The 13,320-nt window shown below is 37.8% G+C and overlaps 1 protein-coding gene across 2 annotated transcripts in view; it reads right to left on the reverse strand.

The window, feature by feature from the left end:
• Positions 1–520: 520 nt before the first annotated feature.
• The window catches only part of SLC26A7 (solute carrier family 26 member 7), a 72,714-nt gene continuing 59,914 nt past the window's right edge, over positions 521–13,320 (reverse strand). Inside the window, exons 15-18 of one of the 2 annotated variants that reach the window (XM_090282811.1) lie at positions 8,882–8,982; positions 1,762–1,816; positions 1,559–1,662; positions 521–613 (exon numbers count right to left, since the gene is read on the reverse strand). In XM_090282811.1, coding sequence (XP_090138937.1) covers positions 578–613; positions 1,559–1,662; positions 1,762–1,816; positions 8,882–8,982 — 296 coding nt within the window. In that variant the 3' untranslated portion in view covers positions 521–577. Of the gene's footprint in view, positions 614–1,549; positions 1,663–1,761; positions 1,817–8,881; positions 8,983–13,320 lie in introns of both variants that reach the window. The other variant, XM_090282810.1, reaches the window with a different exon arrangement.

Raw genomic sequence — 13,320 nt, forward strand, 5'->3', positions numbered from 1 at the left:
AACAGTTTGGAGAACAATAGTTTCTCATCTGCCATTTGTTTTTGTTTGACTTATTTTCTGTGAATTTCATACCATGTCACATAAAGCAACATTTAACTTTATTGATATTTAATGTTTTTTTTTCTATAAGGGAAAACGGCAATTTGCTAAGTTGTTTTTCTATATTATTTATAGATTATCCTAGATTTTTACAAATGGTTTGCAAACATTCTAAATCTCTTACAACAAAGTGTTTCTTAGTTCTACAAATTAATTTACAACCAAAAAGAAATATAATAACACAAAAAAGAAATAAATTCATGTTTACCTTTCAGCACACTGAAACTAAATGCATACCAATTTTTATAAAATAACTATAAAGTAACCTCCTAAATGTATCTGCTTACTAACAAAAGTTAGGAAAAAAATGTTGGCCAATCCTGAGCAAGGATTATGAGGTTATGAAGTCACATCACACCTGTAGTAAAGGTCACCTGTAGGGTCTAAACAACAACAAAAAAGGTTGTGAAAAATGCTAGAGTGTGGCCTCTTCAGGGCCCTTGCTAAAGACAAGAGCTGTGCTGCAGCAGAAAGCGTCTCAGACTTCACTCTGGTTACTGAGTTTGCTCAAACTCTGAAATAGAAGAGGAAGAAATAAGCACACGCTACTGACTAAAGAACAGCACTAACTGAAGCAAGCTGTGCAGCCAAGCTAAGAAAACAGTCTATGCAGATCAGAGTAGAGCTGTTTGAAGCTCCCAGTCCAAGAGCAGAGTGCTGACTTTGAAATCAGCTCCCCCACTTAAAAATGGTATGTATGACTTCCCTGGGTCTCAGTTTCCTCATTTCTAAAATTGGCTTAAATAATAGTATCTGCCACATAAGGTTGCAGCACATTTAGTGAATTAATACGGGTAAAGCTCTTAGTATATTCCTGGAACATAACAAGCATTCAATAAGTGTTAGGATATAATAATAATAATAATTAGTAATAATAGTATTAGTGTTAATATTTTATAAATACATACAGTTCTGATCAAATGTAATAGAACAACTCTGAGAGGCCCAAATGCTATTCCAGGGTATGAGGAAAGGCAACATAATTTAAAGTCAAAGAAAAATTGCAGGACATCAAAGCTCTGGGAACAGTTCTAAAACTAACCATAAAGCCCAGTATTTGAAAGATAAGTTTGACATTTCAGATCACGTGAGTGCTGCGCTTTGTAAATACTATTTCGAAAGTTGGCAAAATAAGTCAAAGGTATTAGAGTAGAAAAAAAGCTATAATGCTATATTCAGAGTTTTTGTATTTGACAAAGATGGGTTCAAATTCCCAGGATAGTGGATCCTGGAAGAAGCATTTATTTTATAAGCAAGCAGTTTATACTTAATAGGTGATCACCAAATCCTCTATGCCATAGAAGATCCAAATTATTAAACAGTGTAGTAGAAGACTCGGGGAGGGGAGGATTTCATAGATTTTTAGATACCAGTTGGATAATAGGCTAATGTTTATAAGCCCTTGATTTTACATCCTAATTTTTCTTATATTCGTTGCATGTCAACTTACTTGTTTCACTTTATTTGAATGGATGTTACTTAATGCAGCAGATACTGATTTAAAAAAAAATGGTTCCTCTGAGTCCAGACTTCCACAGTACTTTATTGCTTTTATCAAGGAAGCTACAAGTAAGCACAAATGACATAAGGGCTACATTGCAGCAGAAAAATCATGTTCAATCGTTCAGGGATAATGTTAGCCAAGGTCACTTCCTTTCTTACCTGTACAATGGGCTAATGATACATCCACACTCTTGCTCTTACAGTCCATGTAAACCTAGAAGAATTAAAATAGTATACCCACAATTAACGCGGGATAGCCAACACGAAGGGGTAAAACGGGCTTCAGAATCAAGAATTTCTAGTAAAGAGTGCCACTGTCTGTGATGTCTGACCACCAGAGGGCAGCATTGCTACACAGTCAGGCACATCCCTGCAAACTTCTAAAAGAGTGTCTTTGCAAAGATGAATGCAGCAGGGCATTTGATCTTTTATACAAAAAAGATATTTTCCTTTTTATTGAATGTATTGGGGAGACACAGGTTAACAAACTTATACAGGTTTCAGGTGCACAATTCTAGAACACGTCATCTGTACACTGTACTCGTATTGTGTGTTCACCACCCCAAGTCTCCATTCATCATAATTTATCCCCCATACTCTGCTCCACCCCCCAACCTCCCTACAGCAATCACCACACGGTTGTCCGTGTGCATGAATTTTACTTTCTTTTTTACTCAATGTCTCCCCTCCACCCACAACTGCCAGCAGCTGCCAAACTACTCTCTATCTATGAGTCTGGTACTATTTTGCTTGTTAGTTCGTTTTGTTCATTTGGCTGCTTAGATTTTCCATTTCATTTAATAAAAATTTTAAAAAATATATTTTTTCTTCCCTATAAGAAATATATAAAATGGTTCTCAGTTTTCTTTTATTTGAGGTCAAGGACCCATTTGTGAAAGTGATGAAAACAGTTGACTTCAATATTTTTATAATTTGTGCATATTCGTGGACTCTCAAAATACCACCCATGAATGGTAAGTTGAGGACCTCACTGTACTTGAAAACAAGTTTGACTGCCCAGCTTCCATTTTTAAAGGTCCATCAAGAGATCCTAAATAATTTGTTTGCCACACTGTAAGGTCTTGCCTCATTTAAGCCCAGGAAATTCTCAGATAAGAACAAGTCATTGAAGGTTCTGATCTTAAATTAACCCAGAACAAAGTCAGCCCATAAAATGAAGGGCAAGTAAATGTAAGCGTTTTAGTAACTGTGAGATAGATTTTGTTATATAATAGTGATGTCTTTCAGCATTAAAATGTAGAAAGCTGCATTTAAACACGTTCTAAGATTATGCATGATGCATCTAAAATTTTCCCTTATGCTCTTTTAGCAGTAACCAGTTCTACATTAGAAGAGTTGTAAACCTGGAGATATATATCTCTGAGAATGAATAAACATGCAAACAAATAAATAATACGTGAACTGAAACCTGGCCATTGAATAAGTGGCTCCTGTTTTTATAAGTTAAAATGATTAATTCAAGGTGACCTGTCAGTATTTGACTTTTTCTTAAGCTCAGTAAAGCACAAACACATTGCTAGGGGCAGTTTGTGGATGTTGATAAACATAATCTGCAGTTCACTGACCTCTCCAGTGTCCTAAGTACAAAAATAAACAGAAGTCACTCCATTTCCTTCAACCTCTCACTGCAAGGAGAATGTTCCTTACACTAACGCGACTAATAACCCAGGTAGTGTTATTAAAAGGCAGGAAGACATGCATGGCTCAGGGGACTCTGTGGCCCTTTACTCTAGACCTCCTTTCAGGACGGTTGCAACTAAGACATAATGTTCATTGCAATGATATTATTTGCATTTTAAGAAATGACTTTTGCACAATAAGAACAAAGAAGAGAAGCTAGCATTATTGAGCATTTACTAACTTCTACAAACTTTGTTCTGTTCGGTGTATGGAACACATGATTTCTAAGTTAAGCTTCACAACAGCTTAATTAAGTGGGCACTTCTACTTCCAGTTTATAGAAAAATGAATACTTAAGCCCACAGCATAGAACTAGTTATGTATCTAACATCTGGACCCAGAGTTTGACTGTCTTTAAAACCTATATTTTTAATATCCATCATAATTTATTACAACCAGGATCAAATAGATCAAATAGTAATAAGGAAATTAAAATGGGCAAACTGATGCAAAGCTGCTATATTTATAAATACAGACAAAAACATTAGGCCAAGGGCAAGTGTATTTTTCTTCCAATTTAAAAATAAAATGCATCTGTTAACTTATTCCATCATTCCATTTGGGTAGTATTTTAAAACCAGTAAGATAATTTGTTTAAAAAAATTTTTTTCAACATGCCCAATACATAGATTATTTGAATTCCTTTAAATATTCAACCTTAGATCATAAACTAAGTGGGAACAGGTAACCGTTTCCTCCTCTTTACTAACTCTGTTGTGATTTGCAATACCTAGAGAGGACAACCAGCAAATATTAGAGCATATTCAGAAACAAATTCTAAATATAATTTTTAAAAATGCATACTTGCTTTTTCCAGTAAAACAACAATCCTAGCCCTGGCCAGGTGGCTCAGCTGGTTGGAGCATAGTCCCACACACCAAAATGTTGTGGGTTCGATTCCCGGTCAGGGCACATACCTAGGTTGAGGGTTCAATCCCCAGTGGGGTGCATGTGGGAGGCAACTGGTTGATGTTTCTCTCTCACATTGATGTTCCTCTCTCTCTCTCTCTCCCGTTCTCTCTCTCTCTAAAATCAATAAACATATCCTTGGGTGAGGATTAAAAAAATATAGAACAATCGTAGTCTAGTGTTTCTCAAAATATGATCCTTGGAACACATGCCTCAGAATTACCTATAATTGTTTAACATGCAGATTCTTGGCCCAAAACTAGGACTCATGAAACTGCATTTTAAATGAGCACTTCATATTATCCTTATGCACAGAAATTTAACAACACTCCTCTAGACCTTGACAACAGAGAGAAAATAAAAATGCTGAGCACAAGAAGCCCTCCAATGAAAAGGGACTATCTATTTACAGTCTAAATTTAAATGCAAGAAAAGTATTTGTGTTGAACCCTATGCCAAATTGTATAAAAATTTTATAGTGAACAAGACAATAAAGGTTTCTTACATGGGGGAAAAGGGTGGCTTACCAAACATAGCTACTAGATTTAAGGCCCGGGACATGTAAAATTGAATTGTATTGCAAATTTAGTTTTGGAATATCTGCTAATACTGAAACAATGTCAGCCTTCATTTTTACAAAATGAATAAACGGAGATCCAGACAGGTTAGCTGATCATCCCAAAATTTCCCAGCTGGTGTGATGTTGTTGAGACTACACTCTCAGACTGTCACTTACTAAGCAACTTCCCGTCCATATAATCTACCTTGTCTTCATAGGAAAGCCACATTAACATTGACCTTTGAGTTATCTTGAGTTTGAAAGGTTTGACATTTTTAATTTAAAGTACAAATAACAGACACATAGTTATGAAACACCACAAGAAAGTCACAAGGTTGCTGACTTCCGGCCAAGATGGAGGCGTAGACAGACATGCTGAGTCTCCCTCCATAACTAAGAAGGAATACAACTATCTCAAAACTAGAAACAAACAGAAGTTCCAGAAAGTCAAAGTGCATGGAAGTCCAGCAAACAAAGATATAAAGAAGAAATACTCATCCAGACAGGTAGGAGGGGTGGAGCACGGGTGGAGAGGACACGGTGTGGTGGTGGCAGCAGTGGCAACAGCAGCAGGCTGGCGGAAAGTGCGATTACACGTTTTAAAAAGTCAGGAGGGACACCTGGGGAGCGTTCCCAGGTCCTCACCAGAGCAGCTCACTGTCCCAGCTCCAGGAAAAATCAAGTCTCATTGCTTTTGACTGTGCAAACCAGAGGGAGTTGAGACAGAGGCAGAAACTGCTGGTCTCAGCAGAGTCCACTTGTTTAAAGGGCCCCCATGAACCTAGAACATCCACAGACCCACTCACTCTGGGAATGACGGCGAGGGCAGCAGCTAGAGGGGTGCCAGTCCGGTGTGGAAGTGGGAGGAGTGCCTGGAGGAGGGGCGAGTGCTGGGCAAGTGGCATTGTTCCTTCTCGGACTCCTCACCTGCATACAGCACCACAACGTAGTGAAACAGGTTGCCCGTTACTGACGAATCCCTAAGGCTCTGCCCCTTACAACATAGTAGGAGCGACAGCTCTCCCTGGGACACAGAAGCAAACAAACACAGGAGACTTCTGGCCAAGAGGAGGCCTAGACTGACACACTCCATCTCCCTCCACAACTAAGAAGGAATACAACTACCGCAAAACCAGCAATAACCAGAAGTTCCAGAAAATAAATGAAAGTCCAACACATGAAGTTATAAAGAAATGGTGCTCATCCAGACAGGTAGGAGGGGTGAAGCCAGGGAGGAGAGGTCAAGCTGTGCTGTCTGCGGCAGCAGCAGTGATGGTGGCAGGACAGTAGTAAGCACAGACACCTGTATTTAAGGGGAGGCAAAAAGCACCTGGGGAGCACTCCCGGCTGCAGACCAGACCTGTCAGCTTGCGATTCCAAAGCCGGGGAAGGCAGACCTCCATTGCCTTGGACTGTGAGACCCGGAGGGGGTGGGGTCGGAAGAGGAGGCTCCTGGTATCTCAATGGAAATTGAATGGCAGGAATCCATCTTGGACCCCCACTCGCCACAGAAAACACCTGGTTGTGATGAGTGCACAGGGCTCCGCCCCCTATAGCATAGGAGGTATGACAGTCCTGCCCAGGAAGCAAAGGTAAACACAAAACTGTTCAGGATGGCACAGATTATGATATAGATCCCAGTGACACCGCTGACCAGATAGCAAATTTCTAATCTAACAAAGCAGCAGATAGGAAATCTTTCTGGGGCACAGTTCAGAGCTTTGCTTATAAAAGTGCTTACAGACCTAACAGCAGATCTTAATCAAGACAGGGAAGGAATGAAGGCTCGTCCTGCTGAAATGAACAAAAATATATATGAAACGGTGAGGGCAAGGAAACCAGGGATCAAATCAACAAATTGGAACATAGGGAAGGAACAACCAGTGCAGAAAGAGGAAACAAGAAGTGAGGAAAATGAAGAGAGGCTCAGAAACTTATCGGACAGCTATAAGCAGGCCAACATCCGAATCATAGGGCTGAAGAACTAGAAAGGGAAAAATTATGTGAAAAAATAATGAAGCAGAACTTCCCTAACTTGAGGAAGAAAATAGACTTACAGGTCCAGGGAGCACAGAGAGTTCCAAAACAACCGGACCCAGGGAGAACCACACCAAGACACATTATAATCAAAATGTCAAAAATTAAGGATAAAGAGAGAATCTTAAAAGCAGCAAGAGAGAAGAAGAGAATTACATATTAAGGGGTCCCAATAAGACTGTCAGCTGATTTCTCAAAAGAAACTCTGCAGGCAAGAAGGGACTGGCAAGAAACATTCAAAGTAATGAAAAGCAAAGACCTACAACCACAATTACCCTATCCAGTGAAGCTGTCATTCAGAATAGAAGGGCAGAGAAAGTGCTTCCAGGACAAAGTAAAACTGAAGGAGTTCATCAGATACAAACCACTGTTATATGAAATCTTAAAGGGACTTGTTTAGGAGAAAGAGGATCAAAACTATGAACATTAAAATGAAAACTCTATCACAACAACCAACAACAGAAGCTAGAGAACAGAAACAAAGGCAAACTAGGCAATGAGAGTGTGAAAAGAATATAGGTATGGGGAACTTTATGGGGAGAGGTCAGTGGGGAGAGGGAGGGGGAGAAAGGGAGGGAAATGGTACAAGAATTAAGCATAGTAGGAGGGAGTGGAGTAGACAGGAAGATGTTGAGAAAAACTATATGCACAACCAATGGGCATGGACTAAGGAGGGTGGACAACTGGAGGGAGGGATGTCACTGTGTGGAGGGGAACAAAGGGAAAAAAATTGGGACAGCTGTAACAGCATAATCAATAAAGCATATATTTTTTTTTAAAAAGGTCACAATCTGCAATATCAGAATTTTTAAAGACTACTGATCTTCACTGTTTAAAGTCAATGTCCAATTTCAACTCTGGCCATGATGAGTACACAATACAAGACTATCCTATTCTCCATAAGGAGAGAAGCAGTGAGACAAAAATTCACACACTGCTTTCAAACAATGGGAACAGGCACCACAGGACTGAGTACCCTAAGAGAAAGAAAGCAAACGAGGCCAGCTCTCCCCGGTCATGTCTGCTTTCTGTGACGAAGTCGTTTCTGGGCCACTGGAGCAGGATGAGGGGGAACCCAAGCAAAACGAAGCTGTTCCACTGAGCTGAGCAGACAGAATGGAAGCTCCACAAGAATCGGTGGGTAACATTTGTGAGAGTAAGGGAAAGAAGACAATACTTTTACTTAAGTTTTTGGCTCAATGCAAATGCACACTTTGGGAAAACTGCATGAGGCCAGCATAGGCAAACCCCTCAGGAGCAAATGCCAGAAGATGAGGTGAGCTGAACTTGATGCAGCAGAAGCTGGTGGAGAACTGAGAGACAGAGGTTGCCTTATCCTCAAGACCTTCCCTTCAGATTTAGGTATAAAATTACATAACAAACAGGAATAAGAAGGGGGATACATTTCTTGTTGACTGAGTATTTACTCAAAAGAGAAAAGGACAAAGATTCCAGAAGTGTCTAGAGTTGTCCTTGAATTGGCAGAATCAGGCGTTCTTCCATGTGTAGAAATGGGGGCTGTGGGCTTTGTCAGTTTTAAAGAAATAAACCTGTGTTATTTTTTGCATAACAGAATGTGTGAATACTCCATGGAGATGAAGAGGTAGAGCAGTACCATCATTCCAAGAGAACAGAGAAAAAAAACCCTTGCAGTGGGCACTACTTCAGGGACCACACATGGTATTGGGTCAAACTCTGCCAAGGAATGATGTGAGAGAGAACATCCTGTCACCACCAAGGCTACTTGCCTATCATGGAAGGGACTTCTCTCCTTCTTTCTAGAAGCCCAGCAAGTGCTGTGCCCACTACCTCTTCAGTCTATGTTCTGTTCTCTCTCTCACGTGCACTTTCCCACCTGCGGCCCCCACACAGACACACACCTAGGAGCTTGATGGGATCTCCTGAAAAGAACTGTACAGTGGTGCCAAGCATGACGTCCTATGTCCTTTGGAGGGCATGGGTGAGATGTGTATTAAGACAAGCAGGGCCAGAATACCAGAGAGAGGAGGTGATGAAAACCCTGTTACTGAAGAGAAGGGAGGGCATCAGTCCAAACACCAGCTGTGTAAGTACCTCAACGAGCGTGGAGACTCCAGAATAGTCATAAAAGGTCAACCCACTGCAATCCAGGATCAAAGAACATTTCTCACTTGGGCAGGGCTCTGACGTCTCTTCTGTGGGAGGAACACAGACTTGAGTTAAGGAGAATTCTTAGAGAATTCTGCTGCTGATTCTGTTGAAAAAGTGGAATGATAACAGTGGCCTTATGTTTCATAAGACTAATTCCATACACTTCTGAATCCTTACATTTTCCATTAACTACTAATTATTTCTAAACTCTTTGATTTTTGATTATTCAAATGTTATTTTAGGTAATTACTATAAAACTCAGAGAAGAAGATGGGATAGGTTAATTGTCATTTCAAACATACACAAACTGAACCCCTGCAAGTTTACATAATTTTGAAAGAAATACCTGGCTAGTTAGTGCTAAACAGACTAGAATGAAGGCCTCAAGACTTTCTGCATGGTACTCTTTCCACAATATCACAGCTTCCTTCACAGGTATGTCCAGAGGTAGGGCCCTGTTCTGTGGTGCCTGGAGCTTATAAAATTTTGAAGCCCTACTTTTAAGGAAAATATTCACTGTTGAAGCTTGTTTCTTGGCCTTGGAAGGGGTCTGAAGGAGTGGCCCTGAAAATTAAGTTTCATTAGGTTCATGGTAAATCTACCTCTGAAAGCACCCACTGGGAAAAATAAATTTTTTTACTTAGGAGTTCATGACCTCTTTTTCACTGATGACCTAAGGGCCACACTTTCCTTGTGTGAAATGACATATTTCTAAAGCAATGACAGGACACATCAGAGCAGACCTAGTAGGCTAAGATTTTCTCACTGTCAGAAGACAACATCCATCAAATAAATTATAATAGATTAATTCCTATGAAGTTCTCTAAAAACATAAATTCTTAATTGGAATAGTTTTGCCACTTAAAATATCCATGGTTTTCTTCTATGGTATTATGACAAAGTATGAATATGGTAATTTCTCAATTAGCATTGAAAGAAAGTATAAGGGAAATTGTGTATTTTTTAAAAACTGCTGCTTCAAGGAAGAAACAAGTGAGTGGAAAATATAGAAAAAATACTGAACATTTCTATATAACAGCAACAGTTAGGAAGAGAAGAAATGCTACAAAGTAGTTTTAATGTATTTGAAATTGCTCATCAGGTATAGGATTTATTAAGTTCCACCTTTAGATCTATACAAATAGTTACTAACTGAAAAATAAGGAGAGCATATACTGTGTTCAAATTTTTTTTTTCAAATGTAGTGAATGGAACAAATGTGAGGAAGGTCCTATTTCTTCTAGGAGCTTACTCATTAGTAGTAAGGATAGGATTGGTACATAAATAACATGACTTAAAATGAAAAAAATAATGGGAATTCACAAGAAGAAGTCTCTTCGAAGTGATTAAGAAAGCTACATACAAAGGTAGCCTTGAAGGATATACCGTATTTTTCGCACTATGAGACGCACTGGCCATAAGATGCACCTAGGTTTAGAGGCGGAAAACAAGAAAAAAAATATTCTGAACCAAATGGTGTACTAAAATATTTAATAAAATATAACAGAATAATATTTCAACCACGTAAAGTGAACAGCAGTCAACAGCAGTAATTAGAACCATCATCACTGTCATTAACAAATGAGGAGAGACTTTAAGGTTCAAGTACTCTTCTACTTTTCTAGGAACCCTAAGAACTCATCATAGCTAGTGTCAGAATTTATGAAGCTCGGTTGCTCACAGTTACTGATATCACTTTCTTTGCTATCTTCATATTGACCAGACGCCCTGAGATTCAGCAGTAAAGTGGGACATTTAAGTGTCCCCAGGGGTTTCATGTGGGCCCACCACTTTCTGTTCTAACAGCTGTTGCCACCTCTGACAGGTCAGGTAATACACATCATGGTCTGTGACTCAATATTTGCTTCATAAGATACATCCATTTTTTGGGGGGGGTGCATATTATGGAGCAAAAATATGGTATATATTTTCAAACAGTAGAAATGATATGGAGCTGTAAGCACTAATCATATGGCCAGCTTTAATTGAACATGGATGATAGCAGGGGATCTAAACTCCTGCTCCCTCCCATTCAACCAACATTTATTGAGGACCTACCACTTGCCAGGCACTTCAGGTTGCTTCTCTTTCCCTATTTCTCACATGGGAAGGATCATTAAGCAGTAAGTATGGATTCAGGTTATGCTACCATTTGCCTAAAATAGCAAATTAGAGCTTCAGTCAAAATGGGAAGTAACCACAATTTAGCTCATTTACTAACCTCTCAGACTCAGTAGTAATCATTGTCATGCACTATTTGCCTAATTAAACAAAGGACCTACTTCTACTATGCAAGGACTCTTATTTAGGTCCTCAGATATAATGTGTCCCTTGCTCATGATCAGAGATATTAGGGAATTCATATCACAGGGAAAAGAAAAATAGGTATCCCAGGCAAAGAATAAAGAGTGGACTGTTGATTGGTATTTATTCACTTTATCTCCTAGTCTTATAACACACGCACACACATGCACACACACAGGTTGGTGCTATATTAATTAGTTTATAGCTACATTATTGTACTTCGTTTAGAGTTACAGAAAAAGGATTACTAGCTTAATAATAAATAAATTGCAAATTATTTAATCTGTGACTTGCATTTCCTTGCAATTTTTTTGATTCATAAGTACATTTTTATCTAATTTGAAAATATTTTATTGAATTTTCAGAGCATAAAAATTTCTACAAATTAAATATTAAATAAACTCTCTTAGAAAAGTTTAATATTCACATGATATATATATATACAAATAAATATGCATTAGATATTTTCTTACCATATTAGATATAAAAATAGTTTTAGTAATCATATTGACAATGTACCATGAAGTTCAATATTTGAAGGGTCCCTATGCACATACTTTTTAACATATTTGTTTTAGAAAATAAAATGTTTATGATTCCTTTAAAGGCAGTAGTGGATTAAAGTCAACTCATACCAGTTTTTTTTTGGACATTTATCAATATGTCAATTGTGCCCATATCTATTAATTGCATATTTAATTAAAGCATGTTGGTAACTTGAAATTAGTCATAATAGAATATTTACATCATGGAAATAGGCAAATACTACAAATCAGTGCTTCTCCACCATGCCATTTCATATCCTACACTCCAAGACTTGTTTGTTAAAGATTTACCAGCACATTACTGGTATAATGTGGGTATTCTAGTTAAACAGAAAGAAAATAATCAGTAATTATTAAAAATAAAATAGGTTTGATTAAATAAATGAGAAACTACTACCATCTTTAGCAATAGTTCTTAAAATGACAATGATGACATAATTTGATATCAAAATTAGCAAGTCCTTTTTTTATCTACTTATACAGTTCTGTTCTTAACAAAAATATGTGTTTTATAACACAGCACACATTTCAAAATAGGTTACAATCTAAAATCCATAGTCCAAAAATTTATATAGAAAAAGTTATTAATATTTAATTCTCAAAAATTAAAAATTAAATTATAAATTTTTCTGAGACTTCATTTCAGAGAGAGGAGATGGGAAGGCAAAAGAGAGGGAGAGAAACATTGATTAGCAGCCTTTTGTACACATCCTGACTGGGGACTGAACCCGCAACGTGACCCAAATGGGAACCAAACCTGAATCCAGGCATGTGTCCTGACCAGGAATTGAACTGGGGACCTTTTCAGTTCTGTGTGATGATGCCCAACCAACTGAGCTACACCAGTAGGGGCAATTTTTCTGAGATCTTTAAACCTTATTTTTTATTTATTAGAAAACATAACTGTCGTCCATATTAGCTACGAGAGAAGCTTAATTAAAAAAAAAACAAACTATAATCTGAAAAAATTATTAGCAGCTAGTTTGCTTAGAAAATGTCAATGCATTACTTTCCTGAAAGAAGCTACACAATTATCCATAACTATTAATATATGGCATGAACTCTATCATTCTCATTTCTTAGCCAGACAGTTATGGCTAATCAATCATGGTACTTTTTCCATTGAGGTCAAAGAATATCTGAGAATTTTTATCAACTCAGTGCTTTAGGAAGCCACTGCTAGTTCATAAAAAAGTTATTTTCAATCTGAACTGAACTTAATACTACAGTGAAAAATTAATCTACGTATATGTTGTAGAGAGAGATTGATCACTGGATCTAAATAAGTAGAAAATGGTGGTAAAAAGGGTACGGAATGTTCTTTAAAAAAACAAGTTTTTTTCTATCCTATCATATTTATTTCATTTGTAATTTATACTTGCCATTCTCTATATTTTCTTGTAATCATTTCATAATTGAAGTGGTGATAAATTGTTATTAGAATGTTTGGGTTTTATCAATAGTGATGCAAAAATTTCATTTCAATTGTCTCATTGTGTACTTGCTTCATCTTTCATTTTTACATCTGAATTT

This window comes from Furipterus horrens, unplaced genomic scaffold, assembly GCF_987537825.1.
Source record: "Furipterus horrens unplaced genomic scaffold, mFurHor1.1.pri manual_scaffold_7, whole genome shotgun sequence".
NCBI lineage: Eukaryota > Metazoa > Chordata > Mammalia > Chiroptera > Furipteridae > Furipterus > Furipterus horrens.